This window comes from Xiphophorus hellerii, chromosome 15 (assembly GCF_003331165.1).
Source record: "Xiphophorus hellerii strain 12219 chromosome 15, Xiphophorus_hellerii-4.1, whole genome shotgun sequence".
In the NCBI taxonomy this organism is placed as follows: Eukaryota; Metazoa; Chordata; class Actinopteri; order Cyprinodontiformes; family Poeciliidae; genus Xiphophorus; species Xiphophorus hellerii.
The window spans coordinates 11,011,989-11,036,745 of record NC_045686.1 but is presented as its reverse complement, the minus strand read 5'-3'; the positions used below and the strand labels follow the sequence as shown (position 1 = coordinate 11,036,745).

Below are 24,757 nucleotides of genomic sequence, written 5' to 3'. Positions count from 1 at the left end.
CAGACACCCACATCAACTCCTCCTCCAGCTCCTCCCCTCTCTGTTTCATCCTACTCCTCCACCTCTTCCGTCTCCTCCACCTCCTCTTTCGCGTGTTGCTCTGGGCTCTGAAGCAGCATCAGAGGTCCATCTACAAGGGAATGTCATGCAACAGCAACTCACGGCTGAATCGGCATCCAAACAGCAGTGAGGTGACAAAAAGTGATTCATCCTGTGCAGCCTTGAGGATTAACACTTTGTCTTCAATTTAATTCCAGCTGGAGAAACTTTAAGCAAACTACGACCGATTCTCCAAAATGCAGATCTGGAGAGGGCATGGTCGGTGAACTATGATTATTGCTCCCAGGAATCAGAAGTCCTTCTTGGTAATTTGCGTTTTTCTGGTGAGAAATCTGGACAGAGGCTTCGAAGAACCACAGCTGGTTTTGTCACGCAGATACTCAACAGCTGTTGCTTCTGCCACCTCGACTTAAAGAGGAAAAAAAAAAAAAGCTACAGGATGCAGAACTCGTACAATCCTGACAAACTTGTTTGCATAAAAGTGCTCTGTTCTTAGCAACTGGTGAGGATGAGACATGCCGTGGCGACCTACCTGTATTTGATAAGTGTGTTTTTCACCTCGTTGGAGAGGAGAGCGCAGAGGGAAAAAGTGTGCAGGAGTGAGCAGGGGAGGGGAGAGCCAGCCAGGAAAGGTGCGAGGCAAACGCTTTGAGAGGAAAAATGACTCGCACCGAGGGGAGAAGAGACTGAACGATCGCTGCCAGACAGAAGGAGGAGGGAGGGAAAAAAATTCAGACTTGGTCAAACGCCCATTTTGTTCTGGAGCGCCGCGGTGAGTATATGTTCTATTTGAAGCGATGAATATAAGAGCAGCGTCTGAAAGAGCAGACTTCCAACAGCATTCATTGTTAATTGCTGTATCGTAAATGCATATAAAATATGTCAACTTTTATTCAACTTGGGTGGGAAACTGCATTTTCTTATGCAGAAGGTTATTTAATCAATGCTTAACTTACCCAAACTGCTGAATAATGTTACCTACAGAATTAATTTGAGATAATTCAAGAATAAGGAGCATTAAAACAGTTTTAATGTTCCTTAAACTAAAAGTAAAACATGTTTAAAACCCCCAAAATTATACTTTCAGGGGAGAGGAAGAGGAAAAAATATTCTGCTCATTATGAAATGTTGATGCACAAAAATTTACATTTATATCAAATTATGATACTAGATTTTTTTTTTATTGCTGTACGTTTTGTTGATAAATAAAATTTCTGAAAGGATACTCCTGAAGAAACCCAGATTTCCTTAAAATTATTATTTTTTATAAAATTCGCAGCTCACCTTTAAAATTAACTTTGCCTTTCTGACTCAACATACAAAACCCAAAAATTCCCTTCAGCTCTTAGAAATTGTTCAAAATCTGCATATACATTTTTAAAGATCTAATATTTACCATGTTAATTTTGTAAATGAACCAATAAGGTTTTTGCAGACTAATGACGATTCCTGTTTTTCTTGCTGTAACATGCCAATATTTGATTTTTTGTAAACATCTAAGAGGAAAAAATGTCATCCTCTTCTTTAATAGAGGAATAACTTTTATGTACAAAAAAATAAAAGAATTATAGGATCATAATCAAATCAATTGATCATAATCAATAAAAAGTTGCATTTACCGTCATAAATAAGTGCAAATATTGCAAATATTTTCAAATTACTACCACAAACACTTTGATTTTTATTCCAAAAAAATCACAAAAAGAATCACGAAATTCTGGAGGAACTGAAAAGATGTTCAATAATATTTAATTTTAAGGATTCATTGATATTTTAACAGTTTATGAACAGGTTTTATCAATACATTCTGGCACAACCGCCCCTTTAAGAGCATTCAGGATCTGGATTTGGCCCAAAACAAAAATGAGTTTGACACCGCTGATCTAAAGGCAACAGCTATGAATTCAATTCAGGTTTGGATTTTTTCTGGGTTTTGTAAAAATTACTTCCTCTCAAAATGATGACTATTTTTAAACAACTCCACGGATTGTTCAGTGGGCTGTTCCACATGTCAGTACTTGGAGACAAACGGACCAAACACCTACAATGATTCACTTCCTATTTTCATCCAACCTCTAATTGAACGACTGCAGTCATTCCTCCGCTTTGAGTCCAACCTGTTCAGTCGTATTCTTAACCAAACTGGAAAACCTTAATTAACAACATGATTGGGAATATTTGTCTCAGTTAGGAAATCGTCCTTGCGTTTATTGATCCAGTTGGCCAAATCAGTGATGCCGTAATGCGATTTCCTTTTGTTTCATTATGATTGAGCCTTGATAGGTGCCCATTAGAGGCCTCGGTAAACTACGGCTGCGGGGGAGGAGGATTGATCCTCGTGTTAATGTGTGCAGATGGATTACAGCGTCAGGATGAAAATAACTGGGCAGCAATTTCCCCAAGTCTTACAGACTCATAATATCAGGATGGCACCATGTGCACCGACTTCAGCGACGACACAATCGACCCCCAGCATCACAGGAACACTGATGACAAACAAACAGAACGTCATAAATAAAAAATAAAAACACTGGTGCAAACCAAATTGAACCAGGTGATGAAAATCTTTCTCAAAATACTTAATCAAGTTTTCAACCTTGAAAAATATCCGCTGCTTTGTATCACAGAGGACACAAAACGTTCATTAAATCCAGCCGGGATGGGTTTTAAAAAACACATCAATGATGCATGAAAACATTCAATGAGGCCTTAAAATCTGAAATGCACCTGACCTTGAATTTAAAGCAAACAGTTTGTTTACATAATTTTATGTCATTTTTCCTAATGCCACACAGTAAAACGCAGATTTTAATAGCGGTTATGAAAACACTGGAACTATAATATGTAGCTTCACTGCAAAAACACAAGAGCTTAACAACTATTTTCGAGTGCAAATATCTAAGTAAACCTGAAATATGACAACGCTAACTTAAAATTAACTTTTAGTAAGATATAGATCTTATAGATTCTAAGTAAATAATTCCTGAACATTGATCCCAGATTCTCAGAACACCGATCCATATGTGAGAACAAGTCATGCATTTTGATGCTCATGTTGTTCCATAGTTCAGGAAGTTGACCTGATGGAGCAAAACCGACGTGATTTTTGGATTCAGCACATCAAAATTGCCCTAAAACAGTTGAAAAACCCCAGAAAATGTTCTGGCTGTTGACAGAAGTTACAGGTGACAGCACAAAGCTCTTTGAAAATGTAGTGGGTGGTGAATGCTAATAGCTAACCTCAAATGCTCATATAAACAGGAGAGACCACTCTGGTAGGAGTCTTAATTTCACAAAACAGTTGTGATTGGTTCTGTTTTCTCAGCTGATCATCGTGTTTTTATTTGGAGTAACTTCAAGCAAAAGTGAACATTTGAACCTTGTGTCAATTGTGCAACAATTAGTATCAAAGAAGTTATGTTCCTCTGTTTTCTAGATCTCCTAGTTCTCGTAATCTTTTTAGATAAAAGGTAGATCTACGCAAACGTACAGACGTACGGCTGAAAAACATTGCACCAAATTAAAGGTAAGATTGTAGACTTGACTAACATGAAGTATAATTATTCTAGTCGACTGAAAAAGTGCAGGTTGTTTTAAACTGCTAAGGTCAGCTATAACAGACTGAATACATGAGAAGCTTTTAAGCTTTTACTTCTCTGAAAATGTATTTTTAATTTTCATTTTTTCCTTCATACCCTCACAGATGCGGTAATTGTAGAGTCTTTTATTTATTGTGGAATCATGAACCTTAACTGGGACATGGCTTTGTAACCTTTTGCCGACTAATATATGTTAATGGCTTTGTTTTAATTCAATCAAATTCAAAACTATTTTATTTATTAGAAAATGGAGATTAAAAGTTGCCGTAACTCATTAAAGGAGGATCTCCAGTAGCAGTCAGTGTCGCAACAATTCTGAAGAAGCCTCTGACATCATCAGTAGTTGGAAAGCTAATCCACCTCGATAAGATGGTTTGAACTTCCTCTTTTTCTCCCTGCTCTACATTCATGAAGCTCCAGTTTCAACTCCTCAGGGAATTGAGGTTCTAGTTCAGGTGTCATTTGAATTTTTGAGATGCTAATCAGAAGCTCTCAGTTGTAAAAAAAAAAAAAAAAAAAAAAGAGTAGGAAAAAAATGCATTGCTGCCATGGTTACACATCTTAACAACTGCCTGAAAGTCCAAACCAGAAGAAAAAGCAACGCCTGAACAAGAAATTACTCGCTGTATAGATCATGGACTATAATCTGACATCAATAAAAGCCGAGGCAGCTGATTAGTCCAAGTAAGTTCTTGACAATTTTTGAGAAAAATCTGCAATAAACTCCCAATTATGTATTAACGCAAAAAGTGTGGGGATTTGTTGATTTTGTGCGAATTTTGTGAATAATTCTCAAGAAACTGGAGGGACTGACTGATATAATTTGGTAGTAAACAGATAAAAACTGCATTGATTTGATTGATATAATATTTAAGCTCACTTAGTGTTTAGTCTAGACTGTGGAGGGCCACATAAAAAGCTGTGATGGGCCAGATTTGGCCCACGGACCTCAAGTTTGACACACGTGTTCTATAGACTGGGAAATTTTGTGACACTTTTTGCGCTCTTTTACCCGTCATGCTGTCTAACAGAGACATGAAAAGTAAAATTTAACCAAAATCTCATTTATCAGTCTGTTTATGTTTTAATAAAGTGAACAATTATATTTTGGATGATTGACTCAGACTTGGAATAAAAAACTTGACTGAGAAGAAAAACGGCGACTGAACATCTCTGTGGAGTCAACATGACTTTGTGTCATTTACATAAAACAAAAGGAATCGTTTTTAAAATATGACCACAATAGTTTCCAGGAGCCACATTGTTCATATGCAACATATTAAAACTCCATATGTCCGATTTAAAACTGCCATCATTTTTTAATAAAATCAAAATTATATTTTACTTATTTAACCAGGTCAGTCCCATTGAGATATTTTACCTTTTTTACAAGGGAAACCTGTAATAAAAGCAGCTACACTGTTGCTACTTTTGCATAACCTGGAATACCTTATGGCTAATTTGCATTAATAATGTCTTTAACAACAGGCAGGGAGCGCTGATCTTGATACGTTATCAAAGATTTAAATATTCAGCAACAGCAAACCTGAAGAACAGGTTGCATAAGAGTCATCCGAAAAGAAGAATGGCGAAATCCAGTCCTTATATATTCCTTTCAGAGTTAATAAAATGCCATAAGCTCATCCTGGAAATATGAGTTAGGTGTAAGACTCTTGTCAAAAAACTGGATTTAAACTGAATCTCTGAAGCTCTCATTTTGCAGAATCTGGCATTCTGCTGTGCAACAAACAATAAAATACTTCAGCTTGTTGATTAAAATGTTGAAAAACCTTCCTATAATGAAACTCCTTTCTAACGCCTCCACCATCGCCGTAAGTAGAGCTCTGCTTTCAACCTTTCTGCCCTGAGATTTTTAAAATTCGCAAGCCTTATGAGATACATTACAAAATGGTGAGAAACATTGCCGCAGGCCATTCCTCTCCCAAAATACAGAAAATCTCCAAATACTTCTGTTACATTCTCGCCAGATTTTACTTTACAGCAGAAAGTTGAAGCCCAATATGTAATCTATCGTAGCTCCAGCCAAAAGGTGACAGTAGAAAGGTGTTTTGTAGATTCCAGTTTTTGTTTTTTTGGTTATTTTTGGTCACATCATATGGCGAAATAAAAGAAAACAACTTGTGAAAGCATTACCGCCCACGTACAATTATGTCTCCTCTAGAGAGCAGCAGCAGCCTCTTGCTGTATATGCCATGACTAATCCAACAAAACACAGAGGCAAAGAAGATGAGTCAAAAAAAAACTTAAAAGAGCAACTTTACATGTACACTACAACAGCCAGAAAGATGCTGAAACACTAATGCTTTAATGTACAGCTCTGGAAAAAATGAAGAGCCCACTGCACTGAGCGCCATTGAAAACCTGCTGGTTATTCCACCAAATGTTGACCTCTGAACTCTTCCTGAGTTAAAGTATTAGTATTGTTATCTCTAAATGAATATGAACTTGTTTGAAGCGTGAAAGCTCTGCATCTTTTTCATTATTTTGACCATTTTCTGCCAATAAAAACTAAATAATTGCTTGTAATTTCAGAAACATGTCAGTAGTTCATAGAATAAAACAACAATGTTCATTTTACTCAAACATATACTTATAAAAAGTAAAATCAGAGAACCTGATCATTTTAAGTGGTCTAATTTTTTTCCAGAGTTGTATTAAAATTTACAGTAGAAAGAAATACACTTGTGTTCACTTTTAGGTTTCCAAATAGTTTTTTGTTTTTAAGATAAAATCAATCAACAAAAACACACCAACTCAGTTATGCCACAGTAAGAGAATGAAATAAAAACTAAATTGCAAAAGCCATTTGTTGAAAAATTAAATACACCTTGCTACAGTGTAAAAGTGTAAAATATTGACTGGAATGAGAAAAACATTAGACAAAATGTGGTGTAAAGACAAATTACCTAAACAAAAAATAAATTAGTTTTTGAATAATCCAGAATAATTAGAAAAATAGTGAACAAGAAGAGATGTTACAGCATGAAATTGATTTATTTAGTTCGGTATATTAAGGATGGATGAGACCATAATGCATTAGCACCATTAGGAGAAACCAAACCGTATATTATGACCTAATGCTGTTAAACTAAATACTGCATGCTAATTGTCAGGTGTTGGAAAAGTTAGGATTTGTTTATTTTTTTCTTTTTGTAGATGTTGCTGAGTAAACCACAGACTCCTCTGAAACCCAAAGTAATATAGAGATAAAACATGAGGCCATCTGTCTGACAGCTGAAGCTGGGCTCAGACTACAAAATGGTCCAGTCAAAGTCATCATCCCAGTAAAAAATGCTGTGGTGGGATCTTGAAAAGGCTCAGTTTGTCCGCAAATCTCAATGAATTCACACAAAGAAGAGCATAAATTCTGCTGGACGATAAATTATTCCAGAAGTTATTGTGATAAACGATAACATTGCTGTTTTGAGATAATTTTTAAGTAATATAATGGTAATGACAAAAATATTCATGAAAGAGCACATTCTAAAAGATGAGTAAACTTCAAATTCTAATGAACATTTAAGCACTGGAACTGGAAGACATTTTTAATACCCCAAATAAATAAACAAAACTACAAAGAAAATGAACTTTGAAGTCTTTGTAAACAAAATTGCTCTTCAAATAAAAAGGTCTAGTTGAGACCAAAACACCAAACTGAAAACTTTTATCATCCAGTTTTTGGTAGAAAGAAAGAAAAAAGAGAAACGTTAAGGCATGTCAACGGAAATTATTGAGTTTGTTTTAATTTATCATGCAATTAATTGGTTTATTGATTGTGACAAGCCTAGTTGCTACATGAGCCTATTTTTCCTGATGTGTCATTTCTTTACCCTGTCAGTTTAGTTTACTACTTTTATAAATTGGGGAGAACTTATTACTTTAGACCAACATCTAGTCTTTTCATCAGAACAAGACTTAGAGAGAAACTCCTGTTAGTCTACAAATCTAGAACAAACTTAGAAAGTATCGTCTACTTAACAACCCAGGACAAAAATCAAACATGGAGAGCCAACATTTAGCTTTATGTTGTACAAATCTAGAACCCAGAACAACTGGAACCAACATTTAGTTTTATCAGAACAAAAATCCAGACAAATCCCCACTAGTTTATAAATTATGGTCTATTTATTCTTATTAAACATGGGGAACCAATATGTAGTTTTACACTCTTTTGGTTTTGTTGTTTTGCTTTAATTTAGTTCTAGTTCATGTAAAGCACTTTGAGCTGCCTTGTTGCTGAAAATGTGCTATACAAATAAAATTATCTTTAAACTTGGCTGATCAGAGATGACTTTGGATCATATGCAGACCCTCCTGAGGCACAATAAGTAGATAAATATCAAATAAACTACCAATTGGATGGTTAGTTTATTTACCTAAAGTGCCTATAGGCTTTTTCTTGTTAGAGCATTTAATTCTAAAAGGCTTAATCTTACTCAAATTGGTCTTTAAGGTCTTTTAGACATTTATTATAATGCTGCATGTTGCAGTAAACACCATGAGAAGTTTTTCCAATTCATATTAAGACGCAGATATAAATATAATCCAATGCTCTAAGATCAGAAGCCACTTATTAAACTGCTGTTTAAAGAAACCAGCACAAGTAAGTTAATTATGTTTAGCAGTCTGTAATTCAAATAGTGTTTGCTGCAAATTGTTTCATCTGATTTTTATGAAGTGAACCAGTTGCCAGAACAGAGACAGGCAGGCAGTCTGTTGGCTCACTGTGTCCTTTGGAGATATTTTGATGTTGACAGAGAGAAAAGAAAGACTGCAACACATAATGATGTGTGCTAAGCAAACAGAGGTGTGGAAATTGTTTTGCAAATATCAGAATTACTCATAAGAGAAGCCGTTGGCTGCTTGGAGAGTGAGACAACAAGAAGGCTAAATGGATTAGGAAACATGCTGTTTAATTTGAATCTGTCAGGAAAAATAAATCGGCTGTTGGAGAGAAAAAACAAAAGCTTGGTAGGGACATCATATGATGATATTTTAGACAAATAGATTGTTTAGATTTAATTCACAATTTTTAGTTTCTGTTGAAATGCTTAAAAAGTGTTTTTTCCCCCTTGCAATCACTAAAAAACACTATTTAGCATCAACTTCTGATGCATTTAAATCTTCCATCTCACTGTAAGATTTGACTGGAAACACTGCAAAATAAGTCAACCAGCATTTCTAAAAATTAAATGATTACAGACTTTTAGCAGTTTAAAAAAAATCTGCCACATGCCAGAGAGAAAACACAAACAACTCGAGCAAACCGATCGCAGCTCCCACAGGCCCCACTGATTGGGATTTCTGAGGAAGATAAATTGTCAGTAGTTCTGTCGGAGATGACACAAACAGTAAAGATCCGGCCTGAAAGCGAGGAAACCGTTTCAGGCTTCAAAGTGCAAAACATCAGAAAAATGCAACAAAATTGCATCCGTGAAAATGAGAAGCACAAAATTAAAGTATGAAAGCAGGCAGAGGTTGAAGGTCCCGGCCACACCGTGCAGACGAAGAGCTGCAGATTAGAGAAGAGAAGTAATCGGTCCTTATATACTGATTCTGGAATTTTCTACAAGGTAAACGTGACTCAGACATGGAAGGAAGATGGCAGGGATGCCAAACTCATTTTTGTTTTGGGCCAAATCAGGATCATGAATGCTCTTAAAGGGCCGGTTGTGCCATGATGTATTGATAAAAACCTGTTAAACTGTTAAAATATCAATGAATTCTTAAAATTAAATAATATTATTGAACATCTCTTCAGACCCTTCAGGATTTCGTGATTCTTTTTGTAATTTTCTTCCAAAAGTGTTTGCGGTACTAATTTGGAAATATTTGCCATGTTTGCCCTTATTTGTGATGGTAAGTGTGACTTTTAATAACGCGCTGTATAGATCATGGACTTTAATCTGACATCAATTAAAGCTGAGGCAGCTGTTTAGTACAACTAAAAAGTCTTTGACAGTTTTTGAGAAAAATCTGCAATAAACTCCCAATTATTTATTAGCGCAAAAAAGGGCAGGGATTTGTTGATTTTGCGTGAATTTTCACAATAATTCTCAAGACACTGTAGACACTGATTTATATAATTTGGCAGTAAACAGATAAAAACTGCATTGATTTGATTGACAACATAATATTTAAGCTCACTTAGTGTTTAGTCTAGAATCTAGAGGACCACATAAAAAGCTGCGGCGGGCCGGATTTGGCCCACGGGCCTTCAGTTTGACACATGGATTATGGGTTACATAATCATTAATAATTACCTGCTGATTAAAATAACAGTCTCCAGTTTTTATGATACTTTCAGTTTATTCCAAATAAAGATATTAATCTAGTAGGACACAATAAAACAATTGTTTTAATTAGGGGATTAATTCTAAAAAATTTAAATATGAAAAGGTAGGCCTGTCACGATAACAAATCTTGCTGAACGATTAATTGTCTCAAAAATTATTGTGATAAACGATAATATTGTTTGAAGACCTTTTTACACTGATGTAATGGAAATGACGTAATAATGCATGCGATTTCCTGCCAAAGATAGATACACTTTATTTTCAAAAGAACACTAAACACTGGAGCTGATAAACAAAATAAACAAAACAACCAAAAACATAAATAAAATGGCAGGGCCGTGCAGAGACCTATGGAGGGGCAGGGGCTCAAATTTAAAAAGGGGCACATTGAACAAAAACTCCCTACAACAACATAGCAACAACCCATATTAATCAAGAATCTAATTGGATCCTACTGTATCATTGCCATCATGCGGGGAAATGCAAAGCAAATACAGTCTATATTTTCCCCAACAGGTATAAAGTTTCTGTTTCTGCTGCTGACAGTCCTGGAGATCTGAGCTGATCTGAGACTGTAGTTGTTAAACAGACCAGAGGAGAGAAAGTCGCTGGTTATGAAGTTATGAAATAAGCACAATTGCTGCCATTTTACTAATTAAGCCCTAATATTATTTATTTAACCTCTAGAACAACTTGGCTGCAGACTGATTTATAGATCAAAAACTTGAAAGGGTTAACTCTATATAATAGTTTGATGTTAAACCTCTGAGATCTAGAATTATAAGACTGGGATATAAAGGCAAAGAAAACTCAGTCACTGCTGGTAGGGGCCATTTAGGGGCCTCCAGACACTCAGGGGCCTCCAGACACTCAGGGGCCCCTAGAAATGGTTTAATTGTAACATAGATCTAAACCTGTAGCATTCATTATAGAGAATGACAATGTTATTACATTTTATTTAATGCATTCAGCTGAGAAAAATAAATAGTACATTTAGGATTTAATTAGGAAGTTTACTTTGTAAAAGTTTAAAGAATCCTTGGTCAACCGGAACCCCCCCCCCCCTGCACGTGCCTGTAAAATGGATTCTCAGTCTCCATTAACAAAATATTAACTTGAATAAAGACTAAACAACATAAAGCCAAAGTGGAAATAAATACTGCATTCAACCAAAAGAGTGCAGATTATGAAGTCTGTATACCATGTTGCCCTTCAGTAATAATTAGATTTAAATAGAGAAAATGGGAATATCCGACTACCTGATGCAATAGTTCACACTACACGGTTTTTTTGCCCCGGTTTTCCCCTTCCGACAATCTTAGAACGCCGGCTGTTCTAAGATTGTAGCTTACGATTTCGTAACCGATCATCCTGTAGTGTTTGGTGTGTTACGGAAGATCAGGGGGCTCAATACGTCGATCACGGGAAGGTTTTGAGTTGATCTCGGCAGTTGTTGACAAACTGAACGCTGCCAGGACGATGAGACCAGAACTTCCTCTTCTGACGCGCTTATCAAAATATTCACTAAGATCCTAAACGTTTGTAGCTTCATTAAAGAATAATATTTATATATACTGTATACTGCATTAGGTTTTCTATCATTTTATTATTTCTGCTATAACTGATGTATATTCGCATATAAAATAAGTCAATAGAGTTTAATTTACAATTTTTATGTCTTCGTGTCATGAGGTAGATCTCAGCAGGCTGGTGAGAGAAAAAGTAGATCTTGGTCTCAAAAGGTTTGAGCACCCCTGCGGTAGATCATCGTGGCCGCTCCGATCTAAATCAGGGGTTTTCCCCGACTGGGAGCTTAACGCAGCCTGTTGAATGTGACAGGTAGCCAATCAGAAAGCACGGATTCTCCTCCGTGCTTTTTGAGGGGAAATTACGGAGGGGAATCCCAAACAGCTGACAAGGCGCAACCCGAAGTCCAGCGGACATCGGAGATTGTTAGCAAAGTCACTCTTCAGCACAGCGTTCAACGTGACAGCATGAGACTCACACGGGTTGTGGCTTTCGTGTTCAACCCCCTTTGCTTGAAGGACACACCCTTTATTGTACACGAGTGTCTTAAATTAGACAGGTCACGTGATGTGACACACAATAATCCAATAATGATAAAAACATTCATACTGTCAACACCCCCACTTGCTCACATTTGGGTAACTTCCTGTCTCTTAATACTTCTACCAAAATACATTCATGTTATACCAAACATAAACATTTCATACTTCCTCAACTTAATCTTTGTTGCTGGTTTAGTTAGTACATCTGCAACCATTTCATTAGTTGGACAGTACTCTAGAAAGACTTTTCCTTCATTTACAACTGATCTGACAAAATGATATTTAATATCAATATGTTTACTTCTTTGTCTATACACAGGATTTTTGGCTAAGGATATGGTACCCTGATTATCCTCATAAATCTTAGCTAAATAATCCTTACCATCCATGTTGAACAACAGTTGTTTCAAGTATAAGCATTCCTGTACAGTAACAGCTAATGCCATGTACTCTGCTTCACATGTAGATAGAGATACTGTAGGCTGACTTTTGGTCTTCCACGAGACCAACGGACCATCTCTATTTAGACTCATACAGTAACCTGTTGTACTTCTTCGATCTGTTACATCGCCTGCCCAATCGGCATCACTGTATGCATATATAAGGTTATCACAGGCACCCTTTTTAAAACATAGTACTTTATCTTGTGTGCCTCTTAGATACCTAAAAACATGCTTTACAGTATTCCACTGTTCTGTGGTTGGGTTTGCAAAGTACTGTGACAGTTTACTTACAACATAGCTTAAATCTAGTCTTGTACATGTTGACAAATAGATTAAGCTCCCTATTGCCTCCCTGTATTTTCTGACATCATTCATTACTTCAGCATTAACAGCATAGTTAAGTTTCTGCTCACAAGGGGTAGTTCGTGGCTTGCAGTTCAGCATGTCAAACTTTTCCAGTATTTTCTTTACATACTTCGACTGTGACATTTTAATACTGTCAGCATCTTTCTCAAAGTCAATGCCAAGAAAATGTGTCAAGTTTCCTAAGTCCTTCATCCTAAATTTGGAGTTAAGTTTTTCTTTTATATCTCTAAGGATATTCGTATCACTGGCAGCAATAATCAAATCATCGACCCATATAATGATAAACACAGTTTCAGTATCAGTAATCTTTGTGTAAACACAATGATCAGCAGGGTTTTGAACAAACTTGATTTCACATAGATAGTCATGCAACATTCTGTTCCAGTTTCTGCTCGACTGTTTAAGTCCATAAAGAGATTTTTGCAGTTTATACACCAGTCTTTTATTTTCTTGAGATTCCTTCTTGTAGCCCTCTGGTTGTTCAATATAAAGTTCACATTCAATTGGGGCATGTAAATATGCTGTCTTTACATCCATCTGGTGAACAAACATGTTCTCCTGTACCACCTTTTGCATCAACACTCTGATGCTCGTCATGCTAGCAGTTGGTGAAAAGGTTTCATCATAGTTCATACCTTTCTTTTGACTGAATCCTTTAGCAACATATCTAGCCTTATATTTGTCGGATCCATCACTATTCTTTTTGATTGCATAAACCCATTTACCCCCCACTACAGTTTTACCCTCAGGTAAATTGGTCAGGGAAAAAGTAACATTGTCGTTTAATGATTGGATTTCCTCATCCATTGCTGTAACCCACTCTTTTGCATTCACAGATGTCACAGCTTCTTTGTAGGTTTGAGGTACTCCACTTATCAGTCTATAACAATAATCAATGTTAGCTATCTGTTCTTCATCATCAATGCCACATACATAGTCATCTAAATAACCTGGTTTCTTTCTTTCTCTGACAGGGTATCGCCTCTCAGGTTCTTCATGTCTTGTTGTGTGACTGGTACTCGCCATTGGTTCTTCTTCTGTGCTCAATTTATGGTCAGAAACATTTACTGGATCAGCCTCTGAAGTTTTGGTTGCTCTGGGACTAATTCTAATCATATCATCATCATCCAAATTTACATCCGTCTCATTTTTCTCTCTGGATACAAATTTCACAAGTCTATGTTTCTGGATTTTCCTGCTGTTTGGATAATAGACCATATAGGCTGGACTATTCTTGTCATACCCTATAAAAATGCCTTTTTCACACCTTGAATCCAGCTTCCTTTTCTCTCGTTTGTAAGTGTAACAAACACATCCAAACTTGTGCATCCTAGAAATGTTAGGCTGTCTGCCCGTCAACATGAAATAAGGCGTTTGGTTTGTGCGATTATTAAAACATCTATTTCGCACTACAGCAACTGTCTGAACTGCATACGGCCATAACATTTTTGGCATCTCACCATCGATTAACATACATCTAGCCATGTCAAACAAAGTTCTCCAATTTCGTTCTGACGTACCATTTTGATGTGGAGAATATGGTGCTGAGGTCTCATGTCTAATACCATTTCTACTCAGTAATGCCCGATACTCTTTTTCTGTGAATTCTGTACCATTGTCTGACCTCATACATTTAATCTTTCCATGTGGAGCCATGTCAGCAATAAACTTTTCAGTAGCTTGTACTGTGTCACTCTTGTTTTTCAAAAAGTATACAAAGACTGCACTGGAATAATCATCTGTGAAGGATAATGCATATCTGTGACCATCTTTGGACATTGGGTCTATAGGTCCTGCTAAATCTGTGTGGACCATTGCTAGCGGTTCTTTAGCTCTTGCATCTGGCTCCTTGTTCCTAGTTTGAACAAATTTTCCTTTTGTGCAGACTTCACAATATGGCTTCGGTTTACCTCTCCCTTTAATTTCCATGCCTTGAACAACATTTTCTAGCTTCAGTACATCTCTGTAATTGCAATGTCCAAGAATCTCATGCCAACTTTGTAAGTCATAACATTTTTTACACTGACCACCACATTCATTGTCCATCATTTGTAAGTAATACAATTTGTTACATACGTGAATGGGGAACTTGGTATTGCCTCTGAGAAGAACGTTCTTTCCTTCTTTGAAGATCACCGTTGCTCCGCTGGATGTTGCAGCTTTCACTGAGAAGATGTCTTGCGGATATGAAGGGATGTATAATGCGTTCCTCAGCACTGTTTTAAGACGTCAACCTCTACTGTCGATCAAACACACTTCCGCGTCTCCTCGTTGCTTAGCTACCCCAAGACACCTGGATCCATCAGCCAATTCCATGCAGTGCGTCTCGGCCTGGAAACTCCCATCAAGCTTCCGAAACTTCCTGATGTCGGTGATTATGTGCGACGTCGCCCCAGCGTCCACCATCAGACCTCTCCTCTTGATGTCGTCCACTCGAGTGTCAGCGTCGCTCACCCGGAAAGCAAACTCTTTATCGCCCCCCGTCTCTTCGGCTACTTTCCGTCCGTTGTCTCGTTGTTTTCTCCGTCTGCAGGTTGCGTTGCTGTGACTGTTATTCTTACAGTAACTGCACCACTGCTTCCGCTGGCAGGTTCTGCTTATGTGGCCTTTACTCCCACATTTAAAACACACGATCTCAGAACTTCCTGCTCCAGGATCATTTGCACCTCTTGGTGCGCATTTCGTGCCAAAATGTGCCTTAGCTTTCATTGCATTGTCCTCAGATACTGTGGCACGCATATTTTCAATGTCTTCAAAACTTCTGAGTTTAGTCTTAAACTCTGCAAAAGTCAACTTATCACCATCTTCGCTTTGAGTGATATAAATAGCAAATGGCTTAAATATCCCTGGAAGTCCTTTCAGGACCATGGCAATCAGAAGTCCGTCGCTCAGCTCCTCACCTGCACTCAACGCGGTGATCGCGGTCTCAGCCCTGATGATGTACTCGGTAACTGTCTCACAGGGTGAGTTCTGCAGTGAAGTCAGCTCGGTATACAGGTTAATCACTCTGGGCTTTCCTTTGCCGGCGTAATGGGCCCACAGGATTCCAAGCGCCACACGTCCGTCGTCTGAAGCGTCATGCATGATAAGTGATAGACTCTTGTCATCCAAAAACTGAATGAGCTCTGCATAAGCCTCAGCGTTTTTCTTTTCGTCTTCCTCTTCATCGTCTTCATCGGGGGGGCTTTTCAAAATTGTCTCTTTCAGCCCTTGCAATCGTAGATGTCCTAAAAACTTTGTCTCCCATAGTTCGTAATTTTTCTCGTCTCCATCAAAGAGAAGTCTTGACCAGCGGTTGTGCGGCAAGTCTTTTTCTCTTCTGTTCATTTTCCTTGTTTACTTACACAGCAGGTGTTCACTGTCTGTCTGTCGGGACATTTACCCGTTTCTTCATTGACTCTGGGCCCATAACCTGTTAGCAGAGTCACTCTTCGGCACAGCGTTCAACGTGACAGCATGAGACTCACACGGGTTGTGGCTTTCGTGTTGAACCCCCTTTGCTTGAAGGACACACCCTTTATTGTACACGAGTGTTTTAAATTAGACAGGTCACGTGATGTGACAATAATCCAATAATGATAAAAACAACAACAAATGAGAGCACAAAAACATTCATATTGTCAGAGATGATACGTGGAAACAACATAAATGTTTATTCAACATGCAAAGAATATAGAAATGACAAGGGGAGGAGTTGGAGCAAAATTGCTACCGCAGTTGATAAACCCGGTAACTTTTCAGCTGTTCTTCGTTAACGTGACGTAAATAGGTTATAATGATTTTCATTCAGTCAGGACTTTACGCTGACACTAGCCACATGCATTGCAGGTAGATTGTAGTAAAGCATTGATTAATGCCTGGTTTTAAAATTAGTTCACTGAACTTGTAGCCATTATTTTGTGCCCATTGTTGGACACCACGCGGCAAGACCGAACCCGGTGGAACCGTTATATCTAGGATTTCTGTCGGCTAATGTGTGGTCTGTCAGGTTTTGAAAATGGGGCGACAATCGGCCAACAGCTCTAAGATCGTGTCGTGTGCGCTGGGCTTTACACTAAGGAAATGAGGAAGGGGGGGTCAGTGGAGAGCACCGGAGTTGAGCCTTTTTTAATTCAGTGTCATCAACAGAAAGAGAAAAAGGCCGGAAGAGACGATAATGCCGATAATTAAAATGACGTCGATAGTTTTAATTTATCATATGATTAATTGATTTATCGTTTATCGCGACAGGCCTAGAAAACAGTTTTAATTAAAATAAATTCTAATTTTTTTGTTATGAAGCTGTACAACTACCTCTACCTTGGTTTAGTGGAAACTGTAAAATAAGAGCTCTATAGGAAAAGGAAACTATAAAGTTTCCTTTTCAAGCAGCTGATCTGAAGAAGCAGGAATCTGCTTGATTTGGTTGCAGATGGAAATATAGGCAGTTTTTCCCCATCAGTGAGAGCACAACTAGGTCAAATTACTAACAAACATCTTGAGTGTGGATGGCATTACTGAGTGAAGAAGGTAAAAAATTAGAGGTTCCCAGTATCAGTGGGTCCAAGGAAAACACAGAAATGTATGAAATTACACCAATTTTTCTTCATCCAGTTGTATAGATAATATGAATAAATTTCAGGAGATAAACTGCTAAATAATACACTCACTTAAAAACTAGTAACTAGTGATTTATGGTATTATATTTTACCTAGAAGTTGTGACAAAGATTTGGCTTTTCCTTTTAAACTTTAGGACTCTGATTGACCCGAGAGTTATTTTTTATTTATCACTCCAGGCCACATATTTGAGATTGTAGGTGTGATATTTCAGTTTTTCTTTTTTCATAAATTTGCTAAAATTTCTACATTTCTGGGGGGGGGGGGGGGTTCTGTCGAGATGGGATGCTGAGTGTACGTTCATGAGAAATAATCTGAACTTTTTTATTATAGCAAATGGCTGCAATGAAACAAAGTGAAAGATTTTAAGAGGTCTGAATACTTTCTGTACCGACTGTACAGAAAAGATAAGAGATTTTTAAATATTTGTTTTATATATTTTATTTGGCCCTTTACTTAATTCATTTTTAAAAGTATTTTAAAAAACACACATTTAGTTTGTAGAGTGATCTAACCAGCCTGCAGAGAAAATCTGTGAAGGAAGCTGAAGCTTTGACATTTCAAGTGGCAACCTGACAGATTTAGAGAGTTTCTGCAACAAAATCAGAAACAAATATAGTAATTATTTCCTCCCACTGTAAGAATAATGCCACCACCATTGTTAGTTTCCTTTCAATGAACCAGCACTGTAAATTTTTTCTTGGTCATTTGCAGTAAATAATTAACAAAATCAAAGAGTCCAGGGGGTCCAAACAAAACAAAGCAGTCGTCTAGGCAGCATAGCCGACACGAGAACCCTCACAGAGCAACACAACGTAGCCAATTAGAAAACAAAGACCATCAGGGATATTCAACAACAGATTTTCTCAAAGTAATCAGCAGCAACATCAGCGAACAATCTGAGATATTGGAGCAGAAAGAGTAGAAAGTAAAACAAAAGTGGATCTGCTCTTACCCGCTGACTCCAGCAGCACATGGAAGTCGGTTCCTCTCTGAGACGGCATGCCGTCGTCTTCCTCCGCCCTCTCTGATGCCTCGTAACGGTCCCAGTTGGACTCCAGTTTTCTTCTGGAGAACACCGCCGTCCTGTTGTTTTCATCTTCGAGGTTCTCCCCCTCATCTTGGTGCTGAAGGAAAACAAATCAGAAGTGAGATTATTTGGAAAAAATACCTAAAATAAAAGACAAATGGAAAAAAACTAATAATTATTATTGTAGTGTTCCTTCAAAACAATCACGAAACTTGAACTGATTATATTTTTGAACATTTTTCCTGTTTAATCAAATGACGACTGTTTATGGCTTTAAGACAGAAATTAAGATACTAATCAAATTTTATCTGCTCAAATCATTCTTTTATAATAAACCACACTTTTGAAAAGGACTGCAAGTACTTCCTGTAATTCACAACTGTAAGCAATGCCTACTGTTAAAAGATAAACAGCATCCAATGTCAACAGTAGACTCATTAAATTTGTTGGGAGTCGTGGCTCTTCCTGTTCGTCTGCAGTTATTCCAGTAATGATTCTCTGGAAACATGCTAAAGTCAATTTTCTTTCTTCCTTTCTTTTAAATCAAGCTAAAGGATGCCCATTCTCGCCCCCAGCCACGTCATTAAACACCACACGGCAGGCATGGATGCACCAGGGAGATTTTTATGATTGCAATCAAGGAGCCCCAAGTAACAAAACTTATTTCTATGATTGCAATCAAGGAGTCCCTACTGTTTCTCCTCTAATTCTGTCAGAAGCATCACATGACTCAACATCTTGGAGGATATTAGGTTTAATTTCAAAGGCTGAAGTTCTGCACGTTCCTTGTAAAAGGCAGTAAAAGTGTTTACAGTGTCGCACATGAACATTAAATTTATTTAGAGGAGACAACAGTTCTCAAAAGTCAGTATCCTGCATATTTTAGATGTGTCCCTGTTCCAATACAGCTGTTTGAACTTGTGCAGTGGCCTCGTAATGAAACATTCATTCAATTCAGGTGTGTTGAAAAAGGGGACATCTAAAACATGCAGGACTTAAGCAACTCAACTCCAATCTATGCCGAATTGAAGAGAACCTTATTTTTAAGCTTAAAATATTATCTAGAACCGAGTTTGTTAGCTCACAGACAAAAAAGTAAGAGTTTTAATATTTTTCAATGAAGTTTGGTGCAGCAGTTCTCACCTGCTGGGGAAAGTCTGCTGCGGCGTGGTAGTCTCCACCGCGTCCGCGTCCCCGGTGGTCTCGCCTGCCCCTGCCGCGGTGTTGGCCGCCTCTCCCCCGGCCTCTGTGCTCACTGTTATTGCCGTCGCCGTCGTGTCCACCCCGGCCGCCTCTCCTCCAGCCGCCTCCCCTGCCTCGCATGACTCTACCTTCCATAACAGTTGTTGTTTACTGAGTGTCGGACACTTTAGCGGGTGGCACCGCCTAAGAGGTACTGCCGCAAAATATGTCCCGTAAAAATGTTTCCGGTTGAGTTTTTTTTTTTTTTTATTACTGCAATGAATATTCTCTTCAGAGTTAAATACTTACAGTATAATAAAAATAAAATATAATATAATATAATATATAAAAAATAAAATATAAAATACAACATGTGTGTGCATATATATATATATATATATACCGTATATATATATATATATTTTTTATTATTATTATATTATTTAGAGGAGACAACAGTTCTCAAAACACACATTTAGTTATTGCAATATCCATTTTATTTTTATTTTTTATATATATACTGTATATATACAGTATATATATGCTGGTTTGGTTTGGCCAAAGAATTGCATCTTTAAATTTCCGCTGTTTTGCTGTTGAACGGACAGATGGAAAAAAAAAACATTTATTTGAACTCCTGAACATAAATTAGACTTATTTTTAGTTTTTCTGGTTATTCTGAGTTTTGGATGCAAAACTCAGAATATATATACAGTATATATACAGTATATAAGCTTAATAAGAAGCTTATTAAGAAGTAAAAATAAAATGGATATTGCAAAAACAAACTATAAAGTTGTTTTTAAAAAGTAAAGTGTTTTTATTATAGCAGCTTTGAAAATAACCAAAGGTTGGTAATTGTTTAATATGTTAAATGATTTTGCACATGAAAAATCACAATACTAGTACTTTTTATGGCTTGAGGGTAGTCAGAGTCAGACTGCGGTTGAACCCTTTCCACCTTAAATGCAACCCAAACTAGACTTTTCTGAACACAAAAACACAGTTTAAAAATCTGAAATTACTCAGAGCTGGTAGCAGCCCTTTTATCTCTAAAATCACTAAAAAGTCATTTTTTAAAAAGTTCTTGATGATTAATTAAGCGTTGTATCGTATATTTTCTATGTTAATGTCTCAACATTGTTGTTTTTGTTTTATTTTAGGCTGCCAACTTGATGGGGACACAAAGAGGAGACTGCCTACTATTAAGAAAAAACTAATAACAGAAGACAATGGATGTCCACAACAGCACTTTACGCAATGCGACAGTTCCCTACAGCCTCTTGGAGGTCATAGCCATCGCTACGGTGTCAGCCATCGTCAGTCTGATAACTATAGTTGGAAACATACTGGTGTTGCTCTCATTCAAAGTAAATAGCCAGCTTAAGACTGTAAACAACTACTACCTGCTTAGTTTGGCCTTTGCTGACCTCATCATAGGAGTGCTGTCCATGAACTTGTACACCATGTACATACTGATGGGCTATTGGTCCTTGGGGAACATTGCCTGTGACCTCTGGCTGGCAGTGGATTATGTGGCCAGCAATGCCTCAGTCATGAACTTGCTTGTGATCAGCTTTGACAGATACTTCTCCATCACAAGGCCACTGACTTACAGGGCAAAGAGGACACCGAAGAGAGCCGCCATTATGATTGGACTAGCTTGGCTGGTGTCTTTTGTCCTTTGGGCACCACCCATTCTATGCTGGCAGTACTTTGTAGGAAGGAGAACAGTTCCTCATGACGAGTGCGAAATCCAGTTTTTAACCGAGCCTGTGATCACGTTTGGAACGGCAATTGCTGCTTTCTACATCCCGGTCTCAATTATGACAATCCTCTACTGGAGGATCTACAAGGAGACGCAAAAACGGACAAAAGACCTTGCAGAGCTTCAAGGACTCACAACTGGGAATGTCCCAGAGGGGAATAAACCACAGAAGACAATGATTCGGTCTTGTTTTCATTTCCCCAGAGAGAGAAGAGACCAGAGTCAGGCCTCCTGGTCTTCGTCTACTCAAAGTAACGTTACTAAAATGACCAGCAGGTCAGGTGAAGCATGGGTGAAAGCAGATCAGATCACTTCTTTCAACAGCTACACATCATCAGAGGAGGAGGAGCATCGGGTTTCAATAGAAACTCCACAAGGATCATTCAAAGAGCAGCAGACGGAACAGAGTAATAAGAACGGGGAGGTTCCAGATTATCCAGAGGAGGAGTATTGTTCCACTCCTCAGAAGAAGAGCCATAAAAGCTTAATTTCTTACAAGTTCAAAGGCAGCTCAAAGGGTAAAAATGACAATCCACCAAGTCCAAAACCGTGCCCTCCAGAGCCAGAGCAGCCGGTCAAAAAGCCGTCTACCTCTTCATCCTCCACTGCTTCTAAGCCCATAGACTCCGCCATGAAGAACAGGATCACCAAGAGAAAGAGGATGGTGCTTGTGAAGGAGAAAAAGGCAGCCCAAACCCTCAGCGCCATCCTCCTGGCCTTCATTCTCACATGGACGCCGTACAACATCATGGTGCTCATCTCCGCGTTCTGCTCCAAGTGCATCCCAATGTCCCTTTGGCACTTGGGCTACTGGCTGTGCTACGTCAACAGCACCGTCAACCCAATGTGCTACGCTCTGTGCAACAAGACCTTCCGGAAGACCTTCCGCATGCTCCTGCTCTGCCAGTGGAGGAAGAAGAGGCGAGGCAACAATAAAATGAACTGATGTGGTGGTTAATGCTTTTTATCCCCACATAACGGCATCTCTTGATATTTGCTAGTATTCATTTGCAGTGTGGTGGGTTTTGTATTTAATATATGTTGGTAGAAAATGAGAAAAAGTCGAAATGACTGGAAGGAACGTTTACTCAGCATATTAAAGTAGATAAGCACCCTACAAAGAGAAAGATGTGTAAAAAACAATATTTTATAGCAGTAGCAAACACTGAGAATTTGCATTTAGAATTTCGCAAAGTTCAAGAGAAGAAAGAGGAAGATCTAATCAGTTTAGTCTCTTAATTTAGGTCTTGAGGATGAGGTTGATTTTGTGTCTCATGAACAATTTTTTACCAATTCTGCCATGGATGATTTGGATTATTAATCTGCTTCTATTTTTTTCTGACAGAGACTACATGTTTTAGTTTTAAAAAATCTTGTAATTTCAAATATGTCATGATGGCCTGCCTTGCATCAAGGTATAAGAAAAACAAGCCTCCACCATTTTAAATTGCTGGAGTGCTTACAAGTATAGCACAACTGATTTGGTAATATAGCTATTTTTACTATTTTTATATAAATTCAGAGATCACTTAAAATGATCAGTTTCTCTGATTTTACTTTTTATAGTTATATGTTTGAGTACAATGAACATTGTTCTTTTATTCTATTAACTACTGACAACATGTCTCCCCTGCTGTAGAGAAATTCAAGCAAATATTTAGTATTTATTTGGAGAATATGAGAAATGGTCAAAATAATGAAAAAGATGCAGAGCTTTCAGACCTCAAATAATGCAAATAAAACAAGTTAATACTCATTTAGAAACAACAATACTAATGTTTTAACTCAGGAAGAGTTTAGAAATTAACATTTGGAGGAATAACCAGGATGTTTTCAATGGGGGTCAGTGCATTTTTTCCAGACCTGTACATTTCTTCTCCTTTTTGTTTGCATTTTTTAACCCTCAATAATTGTGCTCAATATAAAATCTGGATTTTCTCAATTTTTAATTGTGTGAGTATACTACTGCAATAAAAGATGGATTTATTTAAAGGCTTTTTGCACATCTTTTTCCAGTATATGTGTGTATTTAGAAGGAGCTAAAGGCTTTACAAAAGTTGCCCTGAATGAACATATCTCAAATTTTCAAACGCTTTTGTATAAAAGAGCCGATGTGAACGCATGAAGGAACCAAAATCTTTCTTGAAACGTATGGCTTCAGATTATGATGCCTCCAAATCTCAGAATGAAGAATTTGTAATTTGTGTACCATGGTGGTTAATGATGCTGCCACTATTCACAGCAAGAAAAAACTGATTCAATAAGAATAATTCAGTGTATTTTTCTAGGTGTTGTCTTCAATCTGTGTTTCTGGGTCCAGCATAAGCTACACAAGTGCAAAAAGCTTGAAGTGCTCATTCATGACAGCTGTTAATGTCATTGTATTTGTTGCATTGTACTGATCTTTTTCCATGCAGAGTCAGATACACAGGTTGATTTGAGAAGATGTAATTATTTTGTGATATATCTGAAAAATGTTCTTATTCTTCATCCCGCCACATTAATTTGCGCTTTCTTATTACGAGATGACCAATCATTCACTTGCTTATTGCTGCTAATGCTACTTGCATTTCCAGTATTTCTTTTCTTGTTCTTGATGTGTTTTATCTGGAAAAGTATTTTTGCTTTGAGACTCACAACTCAGCTGTTAGTTATGTCTTCTGAATAAAATTCTAACTATGACTATATCAACAAGGGGGATGTGAGGTATCTGTGATTGTGACTTTACAAAAAAAGAAACAAAAAGTGGAGTTCAGTCACCTTTTCTCAAATTAAGATTGAAGAAAATAAACTTTTTGTATTTAAATGTCAAAAATTGCAAATAATTACACTATAGTTCTCAAAGGTGTGCAAAAACCAGCCAGGTTTTTGTGATATGAAACCAAAATAAAGCTTTTTTGACTTTATTTTATATGAAGAATCCTGTACAATTCAACTTTAAATCAACTTAGTATTTAAAAATACACTCATCCTAAAAAAAAACTTTTATTCCAGCTGTTAATTTTATCCACAACAAAACATTTTTGTAAGTATGAATAAAGGCAACCCTAGAGCATGACGCTGCCACCACCTTGCTGTTTTGTTCCTGATTTGTGTACTATTTTCTGATTTCATCAGACCAGAAAACATTCTTCCATCTAGTTTTAGGAGATTTTATCCAGGCCTGGATGTTTTCTTTAAAAGAAAAAGATTTTATCATGGAATCCTATTCATATATCCAGACATGTAGAGCACAGGTGTCAAACTCAAGGCCCGTGGACCAAATCCCACCAAATGTGGCCCTCTAGATTCTAGCACTAAGTGTGCTTAAATAATATGATATCAA

At 37.4% G+C, this 24,757-nt stretch overlaps 2 protein-coding genes across 4 annotated transcripts in view; one reads left to right on the top strand and one right to left on the bottom strand.

Moving 5' to 3' along the window:
* aven (apoptosis, caspase activation inhibitor) overlaps positions 1–19,909 on the bottom strand; it is a 57,496-nt gene extending 37,587 nt beyond the window's left edge. Inside the window, exons 1-2 of one of the 2 annotated variants that reach the window (XM_032584486.1) lie at positions 19,626–19,909; positions 18,408–18,579 (exon numbers count right to left, since the gene is read on the bottom strand). In XM_032584486.1, the coding sequence (XP_032440377.1) occupies positions 18,408–18,579; positions 19,626–19,820 (367 nt within the window). In that variant the 5' untranslated portion in view covers positions 19,821–19,909. The remainder of the gene's footprint in view (positions 1–18,407; positions 18,580–19,625) is intronic. The other variant, XM_032584485.1, reaches the window with a different exon arrangement.
* Positions 1–24,501, top strand: part of chrm5b (cholinergic receptor, muscarinic 5b) — a 33,693-nt gene extending 9,192 nt beyond the window's left edge. The window contains exons 1-2 of one of the 2 annotated variants that reach the window (XM_032584483.1): positions 75–832; positions 20,828–24,501. In XM_032584483.1, coding sequence (XP_032440374.1) covers positions 20,897–22,378 — 1,482 coding nt within the window. In that variant the 5' untranslated portion in view covers positions 75–832; positions 20,828–20,896 and the 3' untranslated portion in view covers positions 22,379–24,501. Of the gene's footprint in view, positions 1–74; positions 833–20,827 lie in introns of those variants that run through there. The other variant, XM_032584484.1, reaches the window with a different exon arrangement.
* The last annotated feature ends 256 nt before the right edge of the window (positions 24,502–24,757 follow it).